This window comes from Phoenix dactylifera, chromosome 16, assembly GCF_009389715.1.
Source record: "Phoenix dactylifera cultivar Barhee BC4 chromosome 16, palm_55x_up_171113_PBpolish2nd_filt_p, whole genome shotgun sequence".
In the NCBI taxonomy this organism is placed as follows: domain Eukaryota; kingdom Viridiplantae; phylum Streptophyta; class Magnoliopsida; order Arecales; family Arecaceae; genus Phoenix; species Phoenix dactylifera.
In genome coordinates this window covers 3812966-3836333 of record NC_052407.1, presented here as the reverse complement: position 1 = coordinate 3836333, position 23368 = coordinate 3812966, and the positions used below count along the sequence as shown (strand labels likewise).

The 23368-nt window shown below is 42.0% G+C and overlaps 2 protein-coding genes across 4 annotated transcripts; one reads left to right on the top strand and one right to left on the bottom strand.

Annotated features, from left to right (window-relative positions):
- Positions 1-1230: 1230 nt before the first annotated feature.
- LOC103699568 (protein OSB1, mitochondrial-like) lies at positions 1231-10769 on the top strand. 3 transcript variants are annotated; one of them, XR_005506427.1, is made up of 6 exons: positions 1231-1669; positions 1825-1951; positions 2077-2161; positions 7930-8036; positions 9462-10170; positions 10288-10769. XR_005506427.1 is itself a non-coding variant. In XM_039114285.1 (5 exons), exons 1-5 carry the CDS (start codon positions 1278-1280, stop codon positions 9648-9650), a joined length of 912 nt encoding a protein of 303 aa, XP_038970213.1. In that variant the 5' UTR covers positions 1233-1277; the 3' UTR covers positions 9651-10769. The 3 variants fall into 3 exon arrangements, 1 of the variants encoding a protein (XP_038970213.1); XR_005506426.1 differs by having other exon boundaries at positions 1233-1669; positions 1825-1963; XM_039114285.1 differs by having other exon boundaries at positions 1233-1669; positions 1825-1963; positions 9462-10769.
- A 1648-nt stretch (positions 10770-12417) lies between these two features.
- On the bottom strand, positions 12418-13870 carry LOC103705981 (auxin-induced protein 22D-like). The gene is made up of 4 exons (XM_008789910.4): positions 13457-13870; positions 13157-13362; positions 12963-13062; positions 12418-12860 (listed from the first exon to the last, which is right to left on the bottom strand). The coding sequence occupies exons 1-4, from the start codon at positions 13669-13671 to the stop codon at positions 12785-12787; spliced, it is 597 nt and encodes a 198-aa protein (XP_008788132.1). The 5' UTR covers positions 13672-13870; the 3' UTR covers positions 12418-12784.
- Positions 13871-23368: the final 9498 nt, after the last annotated feature.

Below are 23368 nucleotides of genomic sequence, written 5' to 3'. Positions count from 1 at the left end.
GCATTCGGGAAGCAGCTGGTGGAGAGGATTCTGGCCATGCCATTACCCATGGGGGAGGTGGCGAACAGACTGGTGTGGGCCGCCACAGGTAGTTCCAGGATGAGTGGGGGCCTCGGACTTACATGAGGCACTGGGTGGCGCGGCGTTCAGGCAGATGGACAGTAGGTGGATTTAGAGGATGCATGTCCATCCCCATATGGCCCTATTCCTATGGAAGGTGGCATGGGGGTGTCTTCCTATGAGGAGCGTGCTGGTGGGGAGAGGTATCAAGATCACTCCGTGCTATGGGTGGTGCCCGAAGGTGGAGGAGTCCATCAGCCATGTTCTACTAGGATGCCCGAGAGCAGCACAGATCTGGAGCAGGGTTGCCTGTACCTTGCCACGGACCACTCGGTCAACTGATGATCTTCTACTCCAGAAGAGGGAGGCGATGCAGAGCCCGAGGACTATAGAGCGGGGGATCACCGCGCCTACGTGGTGTATTATATTTAGTTGGACAGGAACGCTCGGGTCTTTGAAGACTGGTGGGTGCCACCGAGGACTGTAGTGGGAAGAGCCACTCTACAGGCTGCTGAGCTCACCCAGGCCACTATATTGACTTCATCTGGAATAGTTGGGGATATCTGAGATACTCACTCTGCTGGTACAGTGCCCAGGTTCATCCTTGTCTCTTGGGTGCCCCCAACCCATAGCCATCTCAAGGTGAATTTCAATGGTAGTGTGGCCACTGAAGGAGGTAGAGTAGGTGTGGTGTTCATGATCAGGTGCCACGACTCACAGCTGATTGCTGCGGGAGGCCGACGCATCGTCGAGTTATCAGTTGCAAGGGTGGAGCTCAGGGCTGCTTGGGAGGATATCACCTTCGCGAGCCGGCGGCTGGAGGTGGAGCACATCATCCTAGAGGAGGACTCAGCCACATTGAGAGATTGGATACAAGAGGAGAGGTGGAGGAAGGATGCGAGCCCTCTACTTCATGACATTCGACAGATATTGGGAGGATGCAGCACCTTTCAGGTTGTGCATGCTTATTGGGAGACAAACCGAGCTACCGATTGGGTATCTATACAGCGCAACATTCTCAAGAGGTCCTTTGGACTTACCAGAAGGTCCTTCCAGCACCATTGTGCCAGGTTCTTACTTTTGATTTGGTTGGCTAAATCTACATTAGAGTAGGATGAGCAGCCGGTGTAGAGAGAGTGGGAGAACCTTAAAAACGGCTATAAAGTATGGGAAGCGTTAATGAGAGCGGAACTAGCCGAAAGAAATTATAGTGAGAAATGGCTCTTCCCACCCCCTGCCATCTTGAAACACCACTTCTAAAATCCCGTCTCTCCATCTCCCCTTCCCCAAACCCTAACCATAACCCTAAGGCAACCTTCGTCTCTCTCTTGTCTTCGCCTCGTAGAGTGAAGTTCTCCATATCTCCGGGGTTCCGCGGCCCTTCTCCTCTGTTCCCCATCCGATGCTCTAGCGGCGGCAATGAGGACTACGAGCACGCGCGGGTGGTCCACCCGAGGCCCCAAGAGATCCCCTGGAGCAAGGAGCTCGCCAATTCCGTCCGTCTGATCGGAATCGTAGGGGCGCCCATCCAAATCAAGCATCTCAGCAGCGGAAAGGTCGTTGCTTGGACCCGCCTCGGCGTCAAGAAATCCCCCTCGGAGACCAGCTGGTAGACCCCAGCACTCTCGCTTTCTTCCACCATTGTCTCCGTCTATCTTCGCCAAGCAACCAAAAATGAATTTTTTTGGGTTCGCGAGGCCGCAGTCCAGGTGTTCGACGATATTCTTATGGAATTGTTGATTTATGTGTTGGGTTGTGCTTCAGGATCAATCTAACATTCTGGGATGAGCTGGCTCATGTAGCCTTTCAGCATGTGGAGAAGGGTCACCAGGTGTATGTTTCTGGACGGCTTGTGTCAGATGTCGTCGAAAGAGACGATGAGAATCAGCAGGTTTATTACAAGGTTCTGTTTCAATTCCTTCTTTGACACCGCATCAGTTTCTGCCAATCAGTGCATGTTCTTGTTTAGTTGATAATGGATTCTACGCTTCTAAAATGGTGCTCGTCTCCTGGCAGGTGGTGGTTCAGCAGATGAATTTTATTGAGAGAAACTTCCCGCCAGTATTGTTGTATGAACCTCAGGCAAACTCGGGGGTCTCAGGTACTTATAGTATTTTTTTTCTTAAGATAAGCCAAAAGAGTAGTAGGGCTGGTAAGTTCTCAAATTCATGTGGGTTCCTTGTGCCAAGAAACAAGGTTTTACTTGTTAAGTGAGCTGTACCTAGATGAACCAATTTACTAGTTTACCTTGGCTAAAATAAAAGGCTAACGAAATCTTAAATAACCAAAAAAAATTGAGATCTTGGTTGATATATAATGATTGAGATACTAAAATAATTTTTGATGTTGTAAGTTCAAGTTTAACCACTGCTATCATTGATTTTAGTATCTAATCATTAATAAACCCATTCTAAGATACTAGAAGAAAGATTAGAATGATTAGAATGTCAGCTGATATATTGACATAGTATCGGGTGGTATCTCATTGACATATATTGGTTTATGTTGACATAATATGTATGTATCCTTACCAATATATGTTAAGGTACAATTTATTTAGAGCACCTCAGTCAAGTGATATATCTCAAATGGTCATACCATATATAATTCAGCTTAAAAAACAAGCCACCACCTCAAGTCAAGTCAGTGTGAGTTGATCTTATATTTTCAGATTTTAGGACAAATGGAAGATCCTCAAACCATGATAAGTGATCAAACTTTTTGGCATCACTTGGCATGACTAGGGATCCTTCATGCTGAGTGATGACATTTACATGAAAGTTGTTTTGGATCACTCATCATGATTTGAGGATTGTCAATTTGTCTTAAATTTGAAAAATTCTAAATAAAATGCCTTTATAAGATAAACTCAAATTTTCATATGACGTCTCAAAAAGGGGGAAATTTCTGGAAGAAATTTCAGGCTGAAAGAAAACACAGATAGCTGGTTTATATTAAAAACTCTCACTGTTTGGCAACAAGCAAGGCCACAAGTTTCAGCAAATTGGCTATTGTTATGTGGCAAGCAAGATTACAAGTCTCAGCTACATAGTTATGCCAGCAAATTAACAAGTCTCAGCTGGTTAGATATATGATTCAAAAACCAGATTTGCTGGAAATAATTTCAGCTACTTGATTACTCAAATGCAGCTACCTGGCTATTTAATCCTTACATGAAGTTTCTGGGGATTCATAAAACAAATTTCAGCTGGTTTTTAAAATTTTACTCAAACAAATTGAGGGAGCAAACAAATTTAGGTAGCTGGGCACTAGCTTACAAATCATATAAGATTCTTATTGCTTTGTCATAGCCAAATTTATAGGAACATATTTTTGCTAGTTGATAGCTGGTCAAATGATTTACATAAAGGTTTTTATTTTTAAGTAGAGTTGGCGGAACCGATATCAAGCACCATACTAATTGCCCGGCGGGACAAGTCGGTACGGATCCGTGTTGTGCCGTGCCGGGCCCGTACCGACACAGTAGAAGAGGCGGGAGAAAGGAAGAACGAGAGAGAAAAAAAAAGAGAGAAGGGGGAGGCCGAAGGATGCTGGCGGAGGGCCGGGGAGCCGCCGTGTGGAGGAGGTGGAGGTCGGAGAGTTGCTGAGAAGCCGCTGAACAAGGGCTCCTGCGGCTCCCTCCGTGCGGCGGCTCTTTGGCTTCCGCCGGCCGGCCGACCGTGGAGGCCGGCCTCAACCTTTCTCTCTTCCTTCCTCTCTCCCTCCCTCCCTTCCTCCGCCACTCTCTCTCTTTTCATTTTTTTCTATCTTTTCCTCCAACGCGGGTCTCATTTTCGTCACCGGAACCATTCCAATCTGCGATTGGTACGGCTCGGGATGCCCCGAACCGGGTGGTTCGGGACGGTTGGCGACGGTTCCGCCAACCTTGTTGTTAAGCTTCACTGTTTTGAGATAAATAAGTTCACATGAATAAATTTCAGCAGATATATACTCTATATGGAAAGCTTGAATGGGATAATTGTCAGCTTGCTGACCATATGACCCCAAAGTTTCGATATTCCAGCTGGATGCTTGGTTGGTTACATAACTTTCAGTTGGATAATTGTCACAGAACTCTGTTACTTTAATATATAATTTTATTAAGCTGGAATAAATATAAGAACACTTAATTGCAGTAAACAAGCTTCATGCGGTCTTAAGCATGGAATCTAATATTTTAAATCTATGAGCTAAGGTCCATACCCAGGTCTCAGTTTCAAGAGTAGGGCATTTGAATTCCAGGTTTATGGTCAAGGACTCAAGAATTAAATAAACAATGAAATTTCATTTCATGATGAAAAGTCTTTGTCAGTTCAGAACCTATATCTGCACATCCAAGCAATAAGTGATAACAAAGAGAAAAAAGGATGGCCTTTAGGCATAACTACCAACACTTCTTATGCGTATAACTAAAATTCAGGTTTAGAGAACAGAGTAGCACCAAGTATCAAAAGAAAACACAAAGCTTGAAGAAGGAAATCTCAGGAGAAGCTTGACAAGGAGTCAATATCCAATATCAAATCAAGTGATAAGAAGCAAACAATACGTATTGGGTGTTTAAAATGCAAACAGCTGCAAAGAAAGTAATAAACAGAAGCTTGGATGGACAAACCTCATAGCACCAACACTCATGTTGCCGAAAAGAAATCAGCTTCAATTGTTTTCTTGCTGACTGCTTCCACTAGAGAAAGCAGCCAGTACATTGGAGCTTGAACCTTCCTGCCTGGGTCTTGAGGGAATAAGCCAGCAAGTGGCAAAGCAGGACCTGTTTAGAATTGAAGTTGCTACTCTTCAAGATAGAGTATCTTATGCAAAGCCCTTTTATGTTAAAGATCAGCCTTATGATCTCATGGACAAAGTGCTGCTAAGTTTTGTAGGGGTGAACTTGGATTTTTAATAGGACAACAACAGAAAATTCCATTGCTGACATGGAGTGATGAACAGATGTGGGTCTAAAAAGGTTTCAAATTGGTGTTTGAATAGATTTCCAAATCAAGATATGCCGATAAATGTTGGGAAGTAAGTTGAGATGGGAAAGCAGCTAAGCTAAATCCTATTATATGCAGGACTCAAAACAATGAATTGTCTCTTAATTTGGGAAGCATAAGGAAATAAAACACTGATTGAAACAATGTTCAATAAGTATACACCAATCTGATCATGGGGGCATTTATTGAGACATTATTTATTTACGGTGCCTTGATCAAGTGATACATCTCAAATTGTTGTATCATAAATAATTCAGCTTTAAAAAACAAGCCTCCATCTCAAGTTGGGCCTCAAATCAGCTTTATCTCAAATTCTTTGCCTCAACTTAGTATCGGGCAATGTCCACCAACCCGAACCATCCAGTTTAGGGCATTATCGAACCGAATAGATGTAGGACCAGGTGGATTCAATAGTTCAGTTGGGACTCTATTCAAATTGGCTTGAACCACTTCAAACCGAGCAGAATCGCCCAGTTCCATACAGTTCTAAGCGGTTCGACTTAATTCAAGGGATGGTTCATCCAAACCGTCACCCCCCATCCCAATTCTCGCTCGATCGTGCTCGCCTTGCATGAGCGCTCACTCATGATCCTTCTCAAGGTTGAGACTCTTGCTGCTAGGGTTTTCGACTTTTACCGCCACCACTATCAACGATGACAACGACAACAATGACGAGACCAATGCTGGGTACCCTTCTCTCCCTCTCCATCCCTCCCTCCCTCTTTTTGCACTCCCTCTCCCCTCTTTGCCTCGCTCTCTCTCCCCCCTCTCTCTTGCCTTCTCTTTCCCTCTTCCTTCCTCTGGTTCTGATATGCATTTAGTTGGTACAATGCATCCCAATACCATACCAAACTAGAAGCTGGCCAATATAACTCCCAATATTGATTTGCGGACCTTGATTTCACCTCATTTAACATGTCTACTTCAAATAGACTCTGCCTTAGATCTGGTTCCACCTCTAAGGATTCATATGCCATAATTGACCACTTCTCTAAGGAACTTAAATCGGTTCTTTCTCCAAGTTCGATAAATATTGGATGAGCACCTCTAGGAACACAAATTGGTTTTTCCCTCTAGAGGATACATGACTCGAATGTTTCATCTACAGATTTTTTTTTTTTTTTTAAGATAAGATACCTTTATGGGATAAGTCCACTATTTGAGATAAATCGGTCGGGTTCTCAAAACAACACATGTTTCTTAATTGATAGCTTCTTTAATCTTCAGCCAACTTTCTCGACTAGATAGAGTGTAATACCACCTCAAATAGGTAAATCCCATCGCTTCATATTAAAATAAGATAGGTTTTATCTATTCTTCGATCCTAAGGAGGGAGGGCAAAGCTGCTAAGGGATACATGCAGGAGATACGAAAATTGCCGAAGAGGCACTCTTTGTGAAGAAGTAAAGACAGATGCTCATCACAAGTGCTCGATGTGCAAAAAACTCGAGACACACGATCGACAAAAGGATAAAGACTCAAACACGAAGTAAAAGCTACAACTAGATTTAATCATCTGATTGCAATGTTAATTTAAAATATTTCCATTTGATCATGTAACCATGAGACCATTATGTAGCGATTTATGAATTAAGTAATACATAAATATTTCTCCCTTTTATATTATTCCTTTTTTCTATGTTATTTATTTTTGGGAAGGTTCTCATCTTTTAATAGGAGGTCTTATTCTGTGTGATCATAAGAGGTAATTAACAATGTTTCTTGACTAGTCATTGGGAGAGGATGTGCCATACAATAGGAGTTCCATGCATCTGGTCTCGAAATTTCACAGTATAGAAAAAAATGTCAGACTTTATCTTCTTGGTCCTGCAAATACAGGTCTAATGTGCCCCAAAGAATTGCTCTATGGCTGCATAAACTTAGACTATGGAAATAATGTCAATAACTCAATATTAAGGTGGGATTTCCTATGGTCCTGCTGTCAGTAGATTTTATGGTAGGCCTTATCTTATGTCGAAATAGCATCTAGTAGTTAAGCTCATTGGCTGAAAGCACAGTGCCTGATGTGCCCTTTAATTACATATGTTACAAAGAACCTTTTAAGTTTCTCAGACCAGGAATATGGCAACAATTTATGGAGGGTTGGCATCAGGTTTAGGGCTGTAAATGGGTCAGATCCATGCTACATCAGCATCCTAAATAAGGGAAATGGAGTGTAGGTTTGGGTTCACATTCATCAAAATGCATAAGCTCTGAACTTGAATCTAAACTCAATTAATAGTTGGATTCTAGTTTTTTGGGGTTCAATTCTAGTTGAATATAAGTCATAATTTCTTCATGCTATTACTTTTTCATAGTTTTTCTACTATAAGTAGAAAATATTATTTGGTAAAGTTATGACTTGAAAATATTAATTGTAACAAGCATAATAATTGGTAGGAGTGATTTATTGGTTTATGAAAAGATTTACGTTTCTATTTATATTTGATCTTATTTAAAGAAATTGAAATGTAAGTGTTAGCTAGGATTTGGTAGCAATGGACAATAGTTAAGGAGAGCATGCCTTTAAAAAGTACAAATCTAAATATGGAGAAAAGGAAGCAATTTAAGTCATATAGTCGAATTTCTTTATATTCCTTTATCTACCTATATGTATTACAAGAATTTGTATCCTATATATAGAATTCAACTTTGGTCTAATAAGATAATTTTAAAATAAAATTGAATCTATAACCTGATTATTAGAAAATAATCGGTTCGACCTGCGGGGTTTTCAGGCACCATTACACCCATAATATAGGTAGTAATACATCCTCATACTTTGTTCATGCCTCGAAGCTGACTGCATAAAGATGAGGTAAGGCTTGATAGTTATGTGTAAGATTTATGGTCTTTACTCTTTGTTTTTGTGGTGTTGAAGGGGCAAAGCTTGGGAATTATGCGAGTTATTCTTCTGCTTCAATTGAAGAGCTATGGCAAGCATTCTTTGTTAATCCAATGGATTGGTGGGATAACAGGAAAAATAAGGTTGAACAATGCTCTTTTATTTTAAGCTATCAACAGATAAGCTCAGACTCCTGTGTGCATATGTATTGCTATATATGCTATGAATGTGTGCTATTGGCTCTGATGCATATGATATATCTCAAAAGCAAAATTGGAATACTCATGCACATGTTATATCCATTGACATTTAATTATGCAACATAGATTTCTTAAAGGGTTTATCTACAACTAGCCTATGCTTGTGTCATGTGTATGCATTTGCACATGCACATACATCTATAATCACAAGCACACTAGGGGTTTGATGACCAGGAAGTCATCAATTACTCAAAACTATGTTTCATACTTATAGTCTTCTTTATGCAAAAATTTTCTTTTTTCAGTTCCTATTCGTTTTGACCCTGATATGAAACTGTGCAGTCTGTACTTTGTACTTGAAGGGCCAATGCTGGGTGTCAATGTCCAGATTGCTTGTAAAAAATATTGAATTGCTTCTTATACTCGTTACTTATGCAACAGGTGGTTACTATGCTAACAGTTTCTCAGCATTCCAATATTTTCATAGTTCTGGAACCTATTCACTTTACTTGAATTTTGGCTTATATGTACTATAAGATAAGGACGAAGAGCAAGATTGGCGGAACCATTCCGAATCAGGCGATTCCGGCCGTTCCAAACCGTACTGGTGAGCCGTATCGGTGGCTCACCGGTATGGGGTCAGCAACGAAAACGAAACCTGTTGCCGGAGCCGGAGAAGGAGAAGGAAAGAGGGAGCGAGTGGGGGAGGGAGGGAGAAGGAGAGGGCGGGACGCCGGCTGAGGGCTATCGGAGGCTGGCTGAGGCCGTTCGAAACAAGAGAACCGGTCGCGGCCTCGCTTCCAGCAGCCTCAGCCGGCCTATGCCATTCTCCACCGGCCTCCCTCCCTCTCTCCCCCTTCTCTCTCTTTCTCTTTTCCTCTCTCCCACGGTCTGCATGCTGTCTCCTCTGTCAATACAGGTCTGACACAGCCCGTACCGACTCATGGCACCAGAAAACCGATACGGTGCCAAATATCGGTTCCGCCGACCTTGACAAAAAGGATTCATAGAGCCAACCCTAACAAGCTTGGGATTAAGGCTTATTTGAGCTGAGTTGAAGTGAGCTGTAATGTAGGATATGTCAATGCACAAAGAATATAGCTAATCAACTTGGATGTCCCACCATGCATTCTAGTACAGAGTGTCTTATTAGTTGGTGAAAGCTCTAGTGGGTACCCACTCCCTTCTCAGTTTAGTTTTTTTTTTCTCGGGAACATTAAAGGCCTCCTCTATATATAATTATGAGGAAAATATTTTTGGCATGCAAATTGTTTTTATTTTTTGTCTTTTGGTGCATCTATGATTATCCTTTGTGAAAACCAGCCTTGTTAAATTATCTGATTTGGAATCAAAATCCATTTTTTACAGAAAAGCCCTAAATATCCAGATTTCAAGCACAAGCACACTGGCGAGGCTCTGTGGATTGAAGCAAAGTACAACCCACCTTGGGTGAAGTCTCAGTTGGCTATTTTGGACTCAAGAAAGAGCTCTCTCCAAGATAATGGGACAAGCTCTACTATTTCTGTCATGTACAGTGATGATTTGGCACCATTTTAGTTGTGCTTGGTTTACATTGGGGATCCTGATAGCTATATGCCAAATGACAATTTTGTATGATCAATGTCTGCTTGGCAAGTTATGCTCAGAGATATACCTTAAACCAGCCTATTGGCTGTAGGTTACTTGGTGAATTTTTTCCTTTGCCAGAGATGGTCCAAGAGTCTCTGTCACTTGGTAACTCGGTCGTCAATGTTTATTTATGTATTAACTACATTGTTCATGTTTCAAATGGGGGTCTATCTTCCAAGTAATCCTTGTAGTCTTAAATATGATGGGGATCATCAGTTACTTGGTTATCGGCAGAAAAGCATTGCTGTTGTACCTTCAAGGAGCATTAAATTCTGCATTTGAAAGAAACCGAGGGACTTTATGTCAATTCATTTCACGATGAGGTAATTCTGTGACCATTTCTTAAGGTTTATGGTGATAGTCTTGTGAAAATCATGAGATCCCAGTAATAGAGGTGGAAACGTTTACAGAAGAAAGACTTCCTGGATAAGTGACTAGTGGGCATAAGGTTAGTGCATCATTGTCACCTCAAATTGGATTTCCTTTTTTTTAGTCTCCCATCTGGTTTTCTATGGCTATTTGATTTTGGAGGTTAATTATGTATACCATATATTCTTCTATCTAGGAAGATCTATTGCACTCATTATGATGCCTGCTGTCATTACCAATGCGTAAATAGCCTGGACTCATCTGGTTCTCCAATACTCTTGACCCCAAGCATACTTATGAAATGTGGAATGGGATATAGCTTGGGAGTTTCTAGTTCTGGCACAGCAGTTTCTGGGAGTTTGGGACAAGATCAGAGAGCTCACTGAAAGCGAAGCAGAGGAATAAGAAAGATGGAAGGCTGCGGTAACGTGTTACATGGTTATTGATTGGGAGTCTCTATGAGTTTTATTTTCACCAGTCTGGAGTCATCCAATGAGAGGAAAAATCTACAGTGCATCACGCACGGATATGAGCTCAGGAGCTGCAGTTTCTTTTGAGGTTCTAATTTGCTACATAATGTGGATTGAGGTTTTCTTTCTTCTTTTTTTTGTCTTTTAGTTCCTTTTATCTGCATTGTACATTAACATTTTCTTAAAGTTGTCGGTAGATCAGCAGCTATCTTGGATTCAGTGCACCAAAATATTTTTGCAATCATGTTTTAGTTACCATTTTGCTGGTTTTCACAACCTGGGTACGTTTGTTTTGGTAACTGAAAGCTATATTAATTATGCATAGCTGTATAGCATGCTGTCCCGCCATCTTTTCTTCTACAAGCCAGATACCATTAATGGTTGGACTTGTCCAAGCAAACCACCCCACAAAGCTACAAAAATATGCTGGAGTTTTAACTTTAAAAAAAATAATTTTAATATACACACACATAGACGACGCTTCGGTTGCTGCTCGTCTGAAAAGAAAAGAAAAAAAAAAAAGTTAGGTTTCGATTTCCGTAAAAAAATGATATTTTTGAAGCACCGTATCTTTAAAAATATCGCACCGTATCGGTAATTATATAAATAACTCTAGGTCCATATAACTCAATCTAAATTACTACTTTTCTACTTTATGAGATGAACAATTTTTTTTTCTCTTCTTCCAAATCTCTTTCAAGTTTTTCTTTTTATCTGGGCATCTAAAGGAGCTGGTCAGATCAAGCCTCCACAGTAATCGGACTCGTTAGAGAAGAATCGAGTTGAGTCGAGTTATTATACTTTGTGGACGAGATTGCCGCAAACCTGCACGTAGGGAGCGAATGCGATTATCACACGCCTCGATCCAAATAAACTTTTTTCAATCTTCTAATTTTATTTTAGTAGATTATTTTTTTTAATATTTTTATAAAATAAAGATACAATAATTTTTAGATAAAATATTTCCAACAAAATAGACCATTGGAACAACACAGGAGGGCCGGCGAAGCCATGACGGACGTCCACTCCCGTGCATGGCGGTCAAGTTGGCTTGCATCGGTTGGGGCTTGCAGGCTCTCTCGTGGCTAGTGTATGGGGGTAGATGAAGAAGAAGGGTTAAAAGAAGGATGAAGGTCGAGCAATGGTGGCCCACAAGTATCTCATGAGGGCCTCACTACGTCCGTGTAACCTATTTCATGGATGTAGGATGGTCCCCCATCTTAATGCTGGAGAAGATCATCATTTTCTCATCCATTATTGAATCCAACTACCATCCATAAGAAGGTGGTGAATATCTCTACCAACATTGGATGCTCCTCTACCCCATTCATGTGCATCACATGCCTCTTGTCGGAAAATCTATCCTCTTGCTTCCATTCATGGAATATGGACTACCTTTAGATCTCGTCAGCCTATGCAAGTTTCAGTGGCACAATATTTATCTATTCAATCCACCATTGGAAAACAACTTAGGGAGCACGGACTTCTTTTGTAGACTCTGACATCCGGTTCTGATGTTGGAGCTTATATATCTATCTCTCTTTGTTTGCTACACGATCAACCTATAGTTGCAATCTTGGTATCTTACAAATTAAGGAGTTTAGTTTGTTATGCAATTGGATATTGGTTCGAAAAGTTGATTCCTTAGCTAGCATCATCTGAAAAGGAGACAGATTTTGGATCAATATGTTTTAAAAGATTTCTTTTTGAAAAAAAAAAAAGGAAACCTTACAAGCATCATAGTATTATAAGATACATACGATCCGCATGGCCACCTTTTTTTTTCTTTCCTTTTACCACTTTGAATTTTTAAACCGTGATAGCGTGCATGGGAAGTTCAGAATATTCCTTTGATCTTAGATCTCTGGTATTAATTACGTGCTAGTTTCCACATAGATAACAAACAAGTAAATTTTCTTTGTACAATTGCAGGAAAGCATGGCCTTCGTCTCTCCATGTGGAGTTTTGACATGGAATGAAAATAATATAAGATATCAAAAAAGAAAGTAATACAAGATGAATGACCCCAAAGAAATGTCTACTTGATTTCATTCTTTTTCTTTTGCTCTCTTTTCGATTTTGTGAGTTGGGGAATGATAAGATGATCGCCTCTTTTTCTTTACAAACTCTCATGAAGTTGGCGAACCCGAACAAATAAGAAGTCTACTTCTCTCATGGGATGGCGTCCGTCTCTTCATTTCTTCTTTGCAAGTAGGCGAGGTGTCATGGACTTGATCGCATGCCTCTTGCTTCAGATCCACTCATTATCCTAAGCCTTTTGCAAGAGGAGATGAACATCCTGCAAATTAAACAAGGAGAGGATAAGCCTATTAGCTAATTAATTGAAAGACAACTTTCCTATATATACTACTACGCTTAAATGGATGGATTAGATACTTACTCCCATGGTACATCTCCAACCAACATCCAGTCACCATCTTTGTCTTCATAGGTGATGGCATACTCTGATCCATTGCACCCTTCCATCCCTGAAAGCTCTCCTGGAAGGGATTAAGAAGAACCTTTAGGATCATGTTCTGCATCCTGTTGTGCTCTTAATTATGTTGATTATTTTCTTAGTTACATGCTTCTTACCTAGAGAAAAGCATTTGAACAGGTTCTCTAGTGCCTTTCTAAGTTCCTTGTAACCCTCGTACACCTTGAGATCAATCTTTCTCAAGTAAGGAGCTCCATCCATGCTCACTTTCACGAACAACCCAGCAGCCTCCTCCTCTGCCTTCCTTGCTTGGAAGCTGTTCTTCCTATATGATCGAATTGGTGGCCATCCAACGACTTGTGCCCTGCCAAATATATCAACACATACTCATCAATATAAACCCGAACAAGCTTATATTACACCTCAATATTCTAAAGTAACCATGATCCAAAGCTTACTTAGCCACTGGTGCAGCTTCTTGGCCACTTGAGTCAGCCCCCAGGGACTTGCTCTTGCTCTGGCACTCCTCATCAGCGGCCAGTAGTGCCCGTTTGCTCCCTCTTGGGCTCGCTGGCGTTGGTTTCTCAGGTGCGTCGGTCCCAGGCAACCCAAGCCTTAGCTCGGTCGCCTTGAGGTTATCAAGATCGCTAACATAGGTCGCCTCACCTTCCATTTCCTTCTCCTTCTTCTTCTTCTTCTTCTTGCTCAACTCCAACCGTATCCACTCAACAAAGTATGACCTTAAAGGGAGGGGCGCAGCTATGGCTATCGACGACTTTCCGGCAGGATTTTGGGCTGAGGAGGATGTAGAGGTGATGAGAAAAGAGGAAGGTTTATGTGTTCGGTATGAAGATGGTGAGAGTCCGCAAGGGTTTGATGTTTTATAGCCTTGAGGAAAGGAATAGTTGGGGAGGGGGGACAGGGTCTCCAGGCTCTCTCTCTCTCTCTCTCTCTCACTCACTCACTCTCTTTCTCAAATGCATGGGAGATGAGGGCATGAACAACTGGGCCGGTCGGAGGGACGGGGCGCACCCACGAGCGCCGTGCCGGTCTATTCCGGGGCAGGCCCGGCCGACCATTTCGGAACCCCCGGTCCGGATCGGACAGTGGAGATTCCTAGGATGGCGCTCCCGGGCGCGCTGTGGCCGTGCGATCGGGGGGCAGCCCATGTGGGGGGCGGCGGGCCCGGGAGCCCATGGGCATGTGGTTGGGCGAGCCGATGCGGCTTTAGCCCTTTACTATAATGTGAATTAGGTCGCACATGACCTGCTACAAAATTGTCGGTTGGAGTTGGGACTCTTCCACCCTCCCAATTCCATATGACAAAAGTCTTTTGCATGTAGAAGCTGGTGTATGTCATCTTTCTAGGGTCTTGATGGAACCAATCAAGTCATCCTTGCTATTGGATTGGTGGATTGATTCCTTATGACAAGAGGAAATTGCCTAGCAAACTATCATGAGAATTAGTATATGATTATCCCCTTATAATAATCATCCGTAGTACAAATATGTTTTTTTTTATTTGTAAAGACTTTGGTAAAGCTGTGGATGCAATTGGGGATTTAATATGATAGCTCGGTCCTATTTGTTGGTCAGTGACGATATCAAAATGGTCTCGTTAGGTCATAGATTGTAGGATGGCCAAACTAATAATGGTCATGTAACGAACACGATGTTATATTTTTCTATATTAGATATTTTTATTTTGATAATCATTGCTAAAATCTAGGCAAGTGGGGTTTGATCAATGTTTTGATTAAATATAACCACTATGTGTCTACACACCACCCCTAGGAATGGTTTAGATATCGTCGTTAGTTGATGACATATTGTTTGATTAACGGGACTTAGAAAGTCGTCCTCTCATTTCATTATCTGGTGCCTTTAATCAAAGCATGGTCCCATCAGCTCTTGTAGCCCTTAGTTCTCTAATCATGTATGATTGCTTGCATTGGTTTGCTTAATAGCCGTTTTGACTAAGTTATACTTCTTTTCTTTGTTACATATTGTTCTTGATTCTCAGCTTTCTCTACCATTTGTCTGAGCACAGAGGGAGATGAGGGCTCGCTAGTTTGCTTAAACACAAGGCTTTTGAGGGATCCTGAGCCCACACCCGGTGGCAAGCACTACAAGAAAATATGGTTTTGCCTGACTCTTCATCGCCGACGCTATCAAACAGCGTCAGCGCATTTCGAGCGGGGGCGGAAATTCGACGACGCTTTTTGTTAGCATCGGGTGAAATTTGGATTCAACGATGCTTTAAAGCGTCGTCGGAGGCCAAAAGGGGCCCAACACCCCCGATCCCTTCTTTTTCCTCCCCGATCCCTTGCCTTTTCTCTCTCTCTGTGTGTCTCGCACGCGGAGCAAACCCTAACCCTTTCACCCAGCCGCCATCCCCCCCCTCCTTTCTCCCCGATCCAACTTGTTCTGCTTCAGATCCCCCTCCCCCTCCGAGCTTCGATGACGACGGTGGCCGTCGAGAAAGGTGTTCTACCCCTCCGAGCTGAGGATACGACGGTGACGGCGGGCGGGCTGTGGTCCGACGCGATGAGCGGCCATGGATGCAGGCAAATGGAGGCCCCCATCCATCTCGTAAGTTTCATCTCCCCCTCACCTCTCCATCCATCCTTGCAGCCCCATCTCCCTCCAAGAACTCCTCCTCCTCTCACCCTCCTCTCATCGGAGGCCCAAGCCGCGGCTCGTGGCATCCAAAGTTCGATCAGGCCCCGAGAAACGTTCGAAGGGTTCGGAGGCGGCTGGAGAAGGAGATCGTGAGAGATGAGTATGTTCTGATTCTTTAATTTTTTCGGTATGTTCTTTCTAGTTCCTTTTGGCATCCAAAGTTTCATTTTAATTATTAATGGTTTTTTGTTTTTCATTTTCTTGATTCTGGAACCCTGCAGATCGGCGCATCTGAGGGCGATGGAGGTAGCCAAGGAAGCTGATGCTCTGCTCTCCTACGACCCCAATCGCCGGCTGCCCCTTTGGCCGTCGACAGTGGAGGCCAGAGAGTAGATCATGAGCATCTGGGATCAGGCCGACATAGTTAAGATCAGCGATGCCGAGCTGGAGTTCCTGATCGGGGAGGACTCTGTGGAAGATGAGGTTGCCATGAAGCTTCTCCTGGTCACCATCGGGAACAAGGGTACACCAAGGTATTTGCAATTCCCAGTAATTAGAACAGCATAATTCTGTTCTTTTGATCTGATTGAAGTTTCTCTTGATGCTGTGGCTACCCTAAAGCAAATCAGAGAACTGATGAAGGTTGACGGGCTCACCAATGATGAAGTGAAGAGCCATTTGCAGGTAGGTTTGGATTCAATTTGATTGCCTCTTTGCTTCTTGCTTCTTAAAGTTTCATATGGTTGTCATTTCTCAGATGGCATTGATAAAATGTTCTCTTATGCTGTTTCAGAAATATCGGCTACATACTCGAAGGGTGCCGAATGCTTCGGCGGCAGTGAACCGTCCTGTTGTCATTATGGGAGATTTATGGGTTCCCCAGGAGCACTATTCTACTTCACAGAAGAGTGCCTCCCAGTCTGGTTCTCCCCAAACCCCTCTTCAACTAGCTGGTGCTGGCCACACAATCTCCATTACTGCTGGAGATAGCTACGAGGAAGAAGATGGGAAATCGGAGAGCTGCAGCTGGAAATGAGAGGAAGTGAGGCCCTAGATATCTGTTGAAGAGACTGACATATGGGAATCGATGTATAGACAAATCAAGAGTTCTACTGATACCATACCAGGGAGAAACCAACGGGTTGGGAGTAAAATTCTGTGATATAGAGGGAAGAGAGGAATAGCCATGCTAAGGAAGGGAGTTAAGCCAACAACCATCGGGGACACCAAGTCCCTGATAAAAAATATTTTTTTAAAAAAAACTTGGGGCCAAAGCCGACGCTTATACTTTTTAGCGATGCTTTTAAGCGTTGCTAAAAAGCGTCGCTAAAAATCTTTACAATGCTTCTCAAGAGCGTCGGGAAAAATTTTTTCCACTCCGGTATCGCCGACGCTTTGGCGACGCTTCTGTTTGCGTCGGCAGTACTTTAGCCGACGCTTATAAGCGTCGCTAAAGGTCGCCAAAAGCGCCGGAAAAAGTTGGTTTTCCTGTAGTGAAGGTAGGGTTAAACCAATGCTTCTTATTCAAAATAAATTAAAATAAAATAAAAGTCTTTTGATGCATTTCAATTTTAATAATTGTTTTATTAATCTTTTAATTTAAAAAGTCCAAACTCCCGCGTAAATATAACATTTAATATATAACACAAGTAACGTGCACGTAGAACCTTCTATCAATCTTAGCTTGCATAGTACGATGTTGGCCGAGTTTGGACCTAGTTTTGACCTATGTGTATAGAGATCCTTGATACTGCAAGCAATGCCTCTGTTTAGAACCCACGTTATATCTTTCACTTGAGAGAAGGATTCACCTTTCTTTGTCTGAATCCATCATTGGATCATCCACTACTCACTTTGAGATCTTTACAAGTGGATAAGTGAGAGTTTAGATCATTTTGAGATGCATGCAATACTCTAAGCTCCAACCGAGGTGAGAGTGAGGTGGGCACAAGATAAAAAGATTCGGGTTATATCTTTCGCATGAAAGAATGGCCGATCTTCTTTTACAATATCAACTACTGGATCACATCTTGCAGATCTCAAAACACTCCAAATTCCTTCATTTATCCACTTGCACTAATCTTGAAGTGGCCTTTCCATGATCCAATGGTGGATTTGTGCAAAGGTAAGTTCAAATACTAGAGGCAAACCAATAATGTAAAAGGAGATGACTAAGGTTAATATGAAAAATGGGATTAAGTGACCATTAAGGGGGGAAAAAGACTAATATATATAGGAAATGGTAAATGCCGCTATTGAAAAGAAAGCAAAAGTATTAGAGTGATGCTATCTTGCAGGACCCGAGATCCTTTATGGTGCGACTTTTGTACTGCATAATTCTATACTACCGTGGATGGTAACCACATCATCCATCTAGGAGATGGCAGCTTTCCTTCATCACCACAATGCGAGCCTCATTGTATTAATTTTAGGAATGAATGAGAGCCATTCGTCTCTAAGATAGATGATGTGGTAGCTATCTAGAATTCTACATTACAAAAATTATACCATTGAGGATCCAAACTCTTCTTACAGATACATGCACGAAAGTATTACGAGAGAAATCATGTCATGCTTCTACCGAAGTTTTTATGCATGTACATGGAAAATGCATGGTGTCTCATAGTTACTTGGCTAGAGCTTGTTGGCCCCCCTAGAAATGATATGAGAGATATTCATTGAATGTGCTCTTCTTCGTAAATCCGTGCATTATCACATCTCACGTGTATCGTAACCAACAAAGAGTAGGTGGCTCGATCAACCGGCGTCATGCACGTTATAAAAATTTCCTGTTGCTAGAGTTATCGTTGAATCAGATCTAGAGCTCAACACGGATCCTGTGGATTGTTTCAATACGATGCATTATCTTCTCTAGCTAGCTTCCAATGCTCAGGCCTCAGGTTGGCAATTCCATCTCTCAATTTGCCCACCATTCTGTTTCCTAGCTTCGTAAAGGATACGAGAGCAGATCTTAATTTGTCTGTGGGTCCTGAACGCATGCATGAAAACAAACGAAGTCAATGCAAACAACCAATCCTCCAGCTCACTTGAAGAAGATGCACAGGACCTAAACGTTTTCTCCTTTTTGAGAACTAAAGGAGAGTTGGACCCAAAGCCATATATAAGCAGTCAAATGCCTCTCCCTTTCTCATCATAAAAGCTTCGGCAGACACTCACACGCACACTGTCCTTCATTAAATTAAGCTAGGATCGATCATATGATCCCCACCCAGAGGGGACCAATGGGCATATGACCTTCTCACCATTATCTCTGCCACCACTCAAGCTCAGGATCCCCTACAAATAAAGCTCACTTACTGCAGAACAGGAGAGAGGATGGGAAGCAGTTACGGTAAATGCACCAGAACAATTGGAAAATATTCAAGTATCTCTGAGAGCCAGTTATATCAGGGTAATTATGCTGGAGCTGAGCCGTATAGCTTCTCCTCGAAAACCTTCTCTTCGGCTCAAGATTTTTTTTTTTTTTTTTTCCTGAAACAAGTAGATTCTTTCACTTTCATAACAACAACTGACTTCAAACCCATCTTTCTGGCGGATTATCTTTAATGTGTGGAAGAGAGAGCTTCGTTACTTTAGCTCATTGGTTTTGATGAGGAACAGAAGGAGACAGACCTCCTACAGGGCCTTGAAGCTGCGGCCAGTACGTTCCATTTGCCAACTATAACCCAATCTAACACTTAAAAGTACACCTCGTGAACATTATTTTGTAGGCCATAGGACAGAGAGCACTGGTTGAACACGGGAGGAAATGGTCCCCTGGACACCATGAACAAGCTCCATAAGCTTAATTACAAACCAATCTCACCAAATTTCTAAGAACGGCATCATGATAGAAGTATCCCATGAGATGAACTTGAGCCAACTAAAAACCATGAAGAATATATACTTTACAAATACATGTTAATTACCGTTGGCCTAGACGAATAACAAATGCATGCTTATCTTGTTATCATACACGCAAGTTTGGATGTACTAAGATCATGTCAGAATCCACCTATGGGAGCATGGGTTCCTTGAAACTATTCATGAGAGGTACGTAAATCATGCCAACGTGCACGTGTGCTGTCCTTGGAGCTTTTCTGGTGTGATTGGTGGGGCTTTATGCCATTGTGAAGCTGTGAAGGTACCTCCCAACTTGTTCATTTTCTATTTTTTATTTTTTTTGAGAAAATTGGAGGGGGAGAGGCGAACCTCACATGCATAGCAGTCCCCACTGGACCTCCCTTCTATCAGAAAATATTCGGGCTGCAAATTTTCGCATACCCTCTCCAACTCATAGACTTCCTTCACTGGGCTCATCATTTATGTGTGAGTACGTCACCCCAGCGCCATCTCGGTACCAGCGAACCAGTAGCACTTCCACCGGCAGCATCCAGGCATAGAGCATCCGGTCCTCAAATTTAATCAACGTCCGTGCATTTCAAATCTGGACTACCCTGTAAAAGCCAACTTCTCGTTCCATCCATGCTACCACCTTGGAGTGGCACCTCCCAACTTGTTTGGGGTGGAAGGGAGGTCTACATCAAGGGGCCTTCTTAGCTGCTCTGCCGTATAAAGCTTCTGTAGTATGAGCAGTGTGCTCATACCGCTAGTTTGTCATGCTACATCATAGCTCCAGTGCATTCAATTCTCACCTAATCTCATGGGGATTAGCTTGATGATCCAGAGTTGTCAATTTCTAATAAAATGACAAGTTGCTAACTCATCTCTCATCGCATTGTTTCATTCATTCATTCATTTATTTATTTTATTAACTCAATTACTTACTTATTCACTTATTTTTGTTGGTAAAAAGATTGGCATGCATGAAAGCCTGCTATCACTAAGTTATGGCAATTTTAGGGACCAAAAATATTTTACTGCATTCTTCTTTCATAGTAATGAATATTTACGCCCTGTTTGAATACTTAGAAAATTTTCACTCAGAAAAAAAATCTTTAGAAAATTAACTAATTTATAGGGGAGAGTGTATCTCTGCTATGATTGTTTCTTAAACAATTCGTCCTTTAGATGAGCTATTCCTTCAAGACGTGGCCTTTGGTGTGGTTAGAGAACTTGTCCGGAAAAAACCAAAATGCTATATGTTTGGTTGCCGTATGGTTTAATCATGGCACTTTCAAAGGTGAATCTTTTGTCAGTGAGACCCACATGTTCTTCCTAAATGAACTGAAAGCTTCGTTCACCATTTAAGGGGGGTGAAGGAAAAGAAGTAGAAATTTGATTTACAATTTTCTCACCGTACTGGGAAAGTGAGAAAAACTATGTTTCGTTGTTTAAGGAAGCACCAAGTGATATCTGTCCATGTTTCCATTGCATTTCCCTTGCCCTGTTAGCAACCAAACAGAGTCTATATCAGCATCCAGACATTATTGAAGCAAGAATCCACGCCATTGCCTGTTCATTTGTACGTCAACGTGCATAAATATCCATGACTACAACTATTAGCTTATTCACATGCTCTTGCTGTGATATCTGACGAACTGTGCATGTGTACACAGCGATAGGTCCAATTCATGGCTTTGTTAGAATATCAACACAAAAATGAGTAGACTATGAACACATTAGATGCTTCTAGGGTAACTTGTTGCCACTTTACTTTCAATTGTACCCTTTATAAGGAACGGCTATAATCATTTGATACACACACACACACACACACACAGATATATATATATATATATATTAAAAGCATAGCAAAACCCATGTTGCAACTGCTCATGTGTTGCATCATATTCACACATCATGTGCCTATATCAACCTTACATTTAGCACTATACTTGCATATCCAGGATCAAGCAAGAATGGCGGTCGTTGGCGCTAGGAACCAGTCTGATTAAGGGGTCGAGCTGATAGGGTCGTTGGAGCGCTCAGCTCATCAGCCATCCAAATCAGAAAAGTCGGCTAAAGAATACCTCACATTTCTGCGGTGATGGTCCAATGGCCATTGCATTCGAATAGCAACGTCTTCGATATTGTGCATCTTTAAGTTGGCATTAAATGATGGAGGTCTCGCTCTGACCGTTGTTCCGATGTTAGATTCAACCTAAAAAAATAAAGACAAGAAAGTCCACCCACCGGAACATATCCGATAAGAGACTCTCCATTGCTAAGTCAAACACGACTCTCAAGAAATAGGAGGAGAACTAAAAGTAATATAAAGGCAACATAAGAGAGCCAAAAAAGAACTTATCTGGAGGATCCCTGAAATGCAATATATAGGCGAGGGTCGGAGCTCGTTGCCAAGTAGTTCGAGTGCGTATGCTGGTTGTTATGGTAACAGCCCATGTATTTTGCTTGTGAATCATGCCACACATTTTGGCTACATGGATTGTTTACGTATCGCAATTGTTTGAAAATATTTCGTGATCATAGCCAAGCCGCTGTTAGCTGGGGAGAGAGTTTGAAATGTAAAAAACTCTCCGCGTGCCTTTTAAATCAGCTACAATGATCAGCCTGCTCTGTGTGGCGGATCCTCATTGGTGGTTTGTCACATCAGCAAAGATCGGGTCTAAGATGTATCAGCAGTGTTTTTCAAAGAAAGAGGAGAAAGATGAATATCACATTAATGTTGCACAAATAGTTGGGTGCGATTGACCTCTCTTCTGTTCCCCATATCTTCCTGTTGGAAGCACAGTCATGGAGGAGTTTTGATGCTGCTCAATCTATCGCATATCTGAAATCTTTCCCTATTAATGAAAGAAACCCCAAGCGAAAAAAAAGAGACATGCCTAAGAAATTATGGTGCAAGCCATGTTTAGCCAAAAATTAGTGGACAAAGTACCAACATGGAATTAATGATCTTTAATTCCATATCTTCTAGGCTGCTTTAAATGCTGTTCTTTGATATATCTGGCATGAAGAAAACAAAAAGTGCTCAGCTATTGATGGTAAATAGGTAAACAAGGTGGAGGTAGACGATTGCAGGCCAAGTGTAGTGGAATCAACCAACATGACTCCTGCCATGAGATATCTGTGTAGGCCAGAAAATCTGAATTGAATAAGCTCCTTATTGAATGTAGAATTTCTGTTTGCTTACTAATCAGCCAACTATTAGATGAATAGTCCTTTGCTTGTATGTTATTTCTTTGAGGATACTATATGTATGATCATTCTCTATAAAACTACAGGTGGGTGGAGAAAATTCTTGTCAAAATAATTCCACACTAATTAGATCATAGAAGAAGAATGAAGAAGAAAGATTATGGATGATGGGCAGTTGCCATGAATTTTATGAACTTCTTTGAAGATCTTATACACTATATATATCCTAGTGAGAAACGAGGGCATCCCCCAGACCCTAGTTTCATGTGGTGAACATGCAAATTTGGGCTATGATAGTTCCTGGTCACTTGCTTTAACCAAAAGGTTCTGGTTTTAAAGCTGTAAGCACCTTGCTGTGTTCTTCCTGGAACCTATCCAGGTAGCCATGTAACTATGTAGCTCTTCTTGGTTGGCTGTGTGCCATCCTCTCTTTCTCCCCGTCCACTTCCACCCTTCCTGCACTCCCTCCCTATCTAATCCCTCTCTTCGCTGTAAGCAGAGAAGAAGACTTCACCCTCCCCGATATCTCCGGACTCCGAGGATCTGGAGTTGATCCGATCATCGGCCGGATAAGATTAGGGGTTTCATCTATTTATGGCCTCTTTCTCCTCTGTTAAACCCCATCTTGAAACTCATCACGCATCCCTCGAAGCAAGCCGCCAATCCCAAGCTCTTCTTTCGAGTTT

Bases quoted from the DNA above. Each gene is read 5' to 3' on its own strand.
- LOC103705981 (XM_008789910.4), bottom strand. From the start codon at position 13,671: ATGGAAGGTGAGGCGACCTATGTTAGCGATCTTGATAACCTCAAGGCG. The intron at 13,363-13,456 runs GTAAGCTTTGGA...TATATTTGGCAG, and splicing joins GAAGCTGCACCAGTGGCTAA to GGCACAAGTCGTTGGATGGC. The intron at 12,861-12,962 runs GTAAGTATCTAA...TTTAATTTGCAG, and splicing joins GTTGGAGATGTACCATGGGA to GATGTTCATCTCCTCTTGCA.
- LOC103699568 (XM_039114285.1), top strand. From the start codon at position 1,278: ATGGCTCTTCCCACCCCCTGCCATCTTGAAACACCACTTCTAAAATCC. The intron at 1,964-2,076 runs GTTCTGTTTCAA...GTCTCCTGGCAG, and splicing joins ATCAGCAGGTTTATTACAAG to GTGGTGGTTCAGCAGATGAA. The intron at 8,037-9,461 runs GTTGAACAATGC...CATTTTTTACAG, and splicing joins GGGATAACAGGAAAAATAAG to AAAAGCCCTAAATATCCAGA.